The 6,662-nt window shown below is 43.7% G+C and overlaps 1 protein-coding gene across 1 annotated transcript in view; it reads right to left on the bottom strand.

Moving 5' to 3' along the window:
- Nucleotides 1-1,423: 1,423 nt before the first annotated feature.
- LOC124033027 (nuclear receptor subfamily 6 group A member 1-A-like) overlaps nucleotides 1,424-6,662 on the bottom strand; it is a 59,863-nt gene continuing 54,624 nt past the window's right edge. Inside the window, exons 6-10 of the mRNA XM_046344952.1 lie at nucleotides 6,421-6,654; nucleotides 5,909-6,163; nucleotides 4,464-4,585; nucleotides 4,159-4,311; nucleotides 1,424-4,025 (exon numbers count right to left, since the gene is read on the bottom strand). Coding sequence (XP_046200908.1) covers nucleotides 3,886-4,025; nucleotides 4,159-4,311; nucleotides 4,464-4,585; nucleotides 5,909-6,163; nucleotides 6,421-6,654 — 904 coding nt within the window. The 3' untranslated portion in view covers nucleotides 1,424-3,885. The remainder of the gene's footprint in view (nucleotides 4,026-4,158; nucleotides 4,312-4,463; nucleotides 4,586-5,908; nucleotides 6,164-6,420; nucleotides 6,655-6,662) is intronic.

Below are 6,662 nucleotides of genomic sequence, written 5' to 3'. Positions count from 1 at the left end.
CTATATTTCCGTATGATGGCCATAGTGAAACTGTATGGGGACAGCAGCACTGGACTAGGGTCTCACACACATGTCCCCTAAGAAGATCTGATCCCTGAGTTTAGGCATGCCATGTGTACTAAGCCCCCCAGACCAGTGGCTGGCTGCTCCCCACCATGACTGGAACACTTCAATGTTCCCGGGCTTTGTTTACTGATGGTAAACTCTCAGAAATCATGCATAAATATGCATATACAGTGCATTCAGACACCTTGACTATTTTCACATTTTGTTATATTACGGCCTTATTCTCATTAGGATTTCAAAAAATAAATGCTCATCATTCTACACACAATACCCCATAATAACAAAGCAAAAATAAATTACATAAGAATTCAGACCCTTTGCTATGAGACCTGAAATAGAGCTCAGATGCATCCTGTTTCCATTGATCATCCTTGAGATGTTTCTACAACTTGATATGTGTCCACCTGTAGTAAATTCAATTGATTTGGAAATACCTGTCTATATAAGGTCCCACAGTTGACAGTGCATGTCAGAGCAAAAACCAAGCAATAAGGTTGAAGGAATTGTCCGTAGAGCTCCAAGACAGGATTGTGTTGAGGCACAGATCTGGGGAAGGGTACCAAAACATTTCTGCAGCATTGAAGGTCCTCAAGAAAACAGTGGCCTCCATCATTATTAAATGGAACAAGTTTGGAACCACCAAGACTCTTCCTAGAGCTGTCTGCAAACTGAGCAATTGGGGGTGAAAGGTCTTGGTCATGGAGGTGCCCAAGAACCTGATGGTCACTCTGACAGAGTTTCAGAGTTCCTCTATGGAAATGGGAGAAACCTCCAGAAGTACATCCATCTCTGCAGCACTCCACCTATCAGTCCTTTATGGTAGAGTGGCCAGACGGAAGTAACTCCACAGTAAAAGGCACATGACAGCCCAGTTGGAGTTTGCCAAAGGGCACCTAAAGGACTCTAAGACCATTAGAAACAAGATTCTCTGGTCTGATGAAACCAAGATTGAACACTTTGGCCTGAATGCCAAGCCTCACATCTGGAGAAAACCGGGCACCATCCCTACGGTGAAGCATGGTAGTGGCAGCATCTTGCTGTGGGGATGTTTTTCAGCGGCAGAGACTGGGAGATTAGTCGGTCTGGACCTCAGACTGGGGTGAAGGTTCACCTTCCAACAGGACAACAAACCTAAGGACACAGCCAAGACAACGCAGGAGTGGCTTCAGGACAAGTCTCTGAATGTCCGGACTTGAACCCAATCTGACATCTCAAATACAGACTCGAGGCTGTAATCACTGCCGAAGGTGCTTCAACAAAGTACTGAGTAAAGGACTGAGTAAAGGGTCTGAATAATTACTTAAATGTGATATCTGTTTTTTCTTTTTAATACATTTGCTTTGTCATTATGGGGTATTGTGTGTAGATTGATGAGTAAAAAAAACAATTGAATCCATTTTAGAATAAGGTTGTAAAGTAACAACATTTTGAAAAAGTCAAGATGTCTGAATACTTTCTGAATGCACTGTATATTTAGCGGTTTCATAGGGGCCTGCCATTGGTTCATTCACTCTCTGCATATATCATTCTATTCATCAAATCAGTGTTTATGGTAATAGTAAAAGTAATCAATTCGTAAACACTTTAGAATTGTAATATCAATACCATGAACATTATTTCCTTTGGAACTGTGGCATCAAGTTGATAGAATCACATTCAACATCCATCAGAAATCCTTAAAAATAAAACAAATGATAGGAGTCTTTTTCCACTCCAAAAAAACAAAATACATGAAATGTATCACAACAAAACATGGAAAGGTGGCTAATTGAAACTACTGAAACAAAGAACACTGCATTGGTGAAAGTATTCAAAGTGTGGTTCAGGACATTAGATGGTACAGTGTAGTACAGTGTTAAGGCTAAGAAGATATAGACAGACTAGTCTAGACCCAGTGATGGAGGCAGCAATCGTAAGGCCACCTGTTGATTGAGGTTAGCTTGGTTATGCTCAGAGTGGACCTCTGAGGGGACCTCTCTGACCTTGCTGATGTTAAGTCCTGTCTCCGACCATCTTCCGACAAATAAGCTAAACACTGAACTGGGAGCAACAGTTAAAGTCTTAAAACATGCCCTTAAACAACAGCCACTTTCATAAAACAGAAGAAAAATTAAAAATTAAACACTTTCTAAAAGGACCTACAATGTCCAGAATTCTACAATTAAGAATCCTACAAGTACATCAGCATAGTGACCACTGAGTAACTCATGAATGCAATACATAACACTCACTTTACCCTGTTTAAATACCGGTCCACTAGGACCTGAGAGAGAGGAGAATGCGGGGTGGGCACTTTGCCATGGTAATAGTCAAGGAATGTCTCCTGCCTCACCACAGCATGCATAAAAGAGTCGTTGCAAGGACTGCATTGCTCCACATTTTAAACAATGGTTGTTATGAAACGGCTAACGGCTGGTTGAAATGATCATCTCATACTTCATAAATAAAGAACCTATTTCTTTATATAGCTTTTTTAAACAATGTGTGCAAGCCAGAAGTAACCTCTAGTCTGTCAACCCAGACCAGATTAATAGACATGCCCCTAATGTCTCCTCCATCTCTCCTCTGTTGCAGTCAAAATACAGTCACCTGAGCATTCTAAACCCAACACTGTCTACAAATGTAGTAGTACAAATGAACAAGCCAGCATTTCCTTGTAGCCTAACTGTGCAGATCGGACCATCAACCCATTGAGCATGTGCAGAGGCTCAGGTTTGGGCAAGGAAGTACCAGTGGAGGGCTGAAAGCCAAGATGGGTTGTATGTCTGAAGGAATAGATGGGTGCAACAGGGACTAGGCGAGAAGAGAGTGGAGCCATTGTTTGTGGTGTCTCAGCCTAGGGGTTAAGATAAGAACGAGCTACACTGTCTGTCTGAGAGTCTCCCCTCTGGCTCTTAAACAGATTGATTCATTTCTTATCCTGGTCCTTCATTGATAAGAAACCATTACACCGAGCTATCGACTAATCACTAATCTATGTGTGCTGCTTAAAAAACTTTGCATATCACTTTGGTCAAAAAAAATTATCATTAAAGCCAATAACACATTTCCCCTACCCCTGCAACTATGCAACTACATTTGCTCTGCAGTCTATGATTGTAGAAAATACCTGTACCCACAATCCAACAAAATTTCACCTCACTGAAAGACAAGGAATGTTACATTGACCAGGCCATCCCTACAGGAAGTCTGTTTATGGATTGTATAAAAGAGTGTACAAAAATACTACAGGAAGTGAGAAAATACACCAGAACTAGTGGGAAATTCAGGACATTCATTTGTTGATTGCAGGGTTGAATGCTTTTCTATCTTTGGTTCAAATGAGTATGCAGCAATGCCTTTGGTCAATGTAATGGTAAAGGCCGACTTATCTTCTATGATTCAGGAGTTTACAGAATTTACAGGGATTTGATTTAGACCGGGCAACCTCTTCATTTCAAAACAGCGAGAAAAAAGGTACCTGAAAATAGCAACATCATCTTCCTGAGGTAGTCTCAAAACACTTGTCAACTCATTTATACCCGTCCCCATTCCGAATCAAATCAATCTTAAAAATCTAGTTCTAACAATGGCAACACCGACACGTTGAGCAATCGGATAGATATTTGTAAACTCCAAAGACCAATGCATCTATGTGCATTTAGTTTGTACAGAAGCATGTGCACAGCGTAAATCAGCATACATTCAGCTCTGTCGTGTAATAAATATATAGAGAACAAAAATTGCTTGTCACATTCACAGGAAGGGGGACCAGTCCCTGGCCCCACCCCCCAGGTAAGATTCTTGTCAAAGGGCGGTCCTGGGGCCAGGGTGCGGGGCTCAGTTCCCGGGGGAGGTACCAGTAGTAGGCATACAGGGAGAACTTCCTGTCCTGTTGCTGATGAAGCTGGATTTGCAGGAGTGCAGAACTGCTTTAAACAAGAGGGGGAGCTGTTCCAGAGGAACGTTCACCAGCTTCCCTGGAAAGAAACAGTTTTTTTACAGTGTGTGAGTACAGAACAATTATCCTATCGCCTACCTTGCTATGGACCTTTATATTAGCATGTCATAAAATACAACGCCCTCCATGCCAATCCCCATGCACCAACTTACCTGCCATGAAGCGGATCTCTGGCAGACACATCATGATCTCAGGGAAGCGTTTGGGCTGGTGAGGGTACTTGTACTCGGTGTAGTCCTGACACACGTACCAGTAGCGCTTGTTCAGTTGCTCCAACTGGGAGACGTTAGTCAGACCGCGGATATCTGCACAGACAGGAACACATTGAGGACCTTAGCTATATGTGTGTGACGTTTTCATTCTTTTGACTTAATAAAGCATTTGAGCAGCAGAGCAGTTGTTGAAGTCCTGTTGGAACAGTGCTGTGTCTGGCTGGCTGTGCATGTTTGTGTGTTACCTTGGTTCAAGAAGTTGATGGCTTTCATGCAGGCGTACTCCTCATTGCTGACCTTCAACTGGTGGAACTTGCGGAACAGATAGATCAGCCTCTCCATTAACTCCATGCTATCCTCACTGAACCTTGGGGGGGACGCATACAAAAACATGGTGATATTGTGAAATGTGACACACACAAAAACAAAACGTACACAAAGAACACAAAATCAACAAGACTTCCAGCTCTCACACACACTCGCACACGCTACAGATGTGCAAGACTTCAAGGAAGAAAAAGTTAAAAGAGAGTAGAATCATGATAATGTGAAAGTTGATTCATAATAAGAAGGGGAAATTAAATGGGGAGAAGTGGATTATGTCTGATCCCCTACAAGTGATGAAGGACATTCATCTCACTAACTAAACATTTCCTTTAGCTTCAAGCAGGGGCGCAACTTTGGTTTTAGATGCGGGGGGACATAATGTTTTTTTTTTCTTCAGTCAGATAAACACTCCAAACAGCCTACCTGACCGCTCAGAGACATCCGCATGGTCCCAAAGCCAACTGTTGCCTCGTTTTGTATCACATTCCATTGATAAATGCAATTTCAGGAAATGTGGGGGGGGGAGCATGTCCCCCCATCCCCAGTGAAAATTGTGGCCATGGCTTTAAGGAGCAGATACTAAAACATGTCAAACTGAATAACTGATCTCATCAATCTCCATGCCTGTCTCTACACTACAGCTCCCCTTAGATCCGGGTCTCTTTATCTAATATCTTTAGTACATGTGCCTACACAGCTTTTAGCACTTCCATAGTTAGTCAGACACCTTCTCCTTGAATGGGAAAACTGCAGAAAAATGGGCTATTGCAACACAACCCAGCCGTAAATTCAATAGAAAATTAGGAGCAAGTGTGCCATAAGGTCAGATAACTCTGGCCTGATTTACACACGACTAAGCCCCCACAGTATTATGGCCAATCTAGGACGGACCTGTATTTCATAATGGCCCAGACTGTGCTAGCCACAGTCCTGAGGAGTTGTCTGCTTCACGGGCCAGTTCATTTGGCACACGTCCAATGCCAATATGTGTAATGGTAGAGACATCATTGCCTTTAAAGATAGTGAACTGACAGTGTGGAATGATGGTCACTATAGGAGGTTGTTGTTGCAGAACGAAACACAACTCAACTTTTGACATGATCCCCTCTCTTTAGAGCCCTGTTCAACCACCACACCTCCAAAAATACTACAATAACATAAGCCTAGGTGAGCGAACAATATTGCATTGTAACCTCTGATGCATGAACACCAACACCAAATAAGAGTAGGGGCTCTCAGATAAATGGTCTCTTTCCATACATTGATAGCAAAATAAACCTATGAACGCATGGCCGGCGGGTATGGTCACCCCCAGTGTCATTGTTTCACACTGAGAGTGATCCTACTGCCTGGCAGTACTTGCCCCTGCAGCTCCTCATCAGAGGGAGTGTACTTGGCGGTGACGTCAGCCAGGTCTCCAAAGATCTGTGCACTGTAGATGGTGAGGCAGGACAGCAGGATCAGCTCCTGCCAGGTGGAGCTGAGTAAACAGGTGTAGTCCTCAATAGACAGCTCACAGAAGAACGGCAGCTTCTTGATCCACGAGATCTGACGGAACAGCAGCTCGTCGGCCAGACGACACAGCAGCGCAAACAACTCCACCTGAGTCACCTTGTACCTGACACACATAACAGGGAGACAGAGAGACGCGGATGTGAATATCAACAGGATTCATAACAGCATGCTGTTCATATTATTGTATTGGGCCAGGAGCTTTGGCTGACCTGGTCACATGGTCAGAAAATGTATATTGTAAAATGGAACACACATTTCTAAAACACATTTCCGAATAGATGTCTGCTGAAATTGTTATGTGAAATACATGCCACACTTCCATTGCTCAGCAGAAATGTCAGGTTAATCAGGCCTACTCACCCTTCCTCTATCAGCATGGGGGTGGCCAGTGGGGCCAGGTCCTCTGCAGCCACAAGCTGCATCACCAGGGGGTGTGACTGGGGGTAGAGGCTGCGAGGCTGGGGGGCCAGCAGGCCTGACTGGGCAGCATAGCTAAAGAGGTGAGGTAGCAGCTGGTAGGGGGTGTTCATGGGGGCGTTGATGTACTGGTCCCTGACAGCAGCTGTGTAGCCACCACCCATCTCTAAAGAACGACTGTACAG

The sequence above is a fragment of the Oncorhynchus gorbuscha genome, linkage group LG04, assembly GCF_021184085.1.
Source record: "Oncorhynchus gorbuscha isolate QuinsamMale2020 ecotype Even-year linkage group LG04, OgorEven_v1.0, whole genome shotgun sequence".
Classification (NCBI taxonomy): Eukaryota; Metazoa; Chordata; class Actinopteri; order Salmoniformes; family Salmonidae; genus Oncorhynchus; species Oncorhynchus gorbuscha.
Note: the sequence above shows the minus strand (reverse complement) of the source record. Positions and strands in the feature narration are given on the sequence as shown.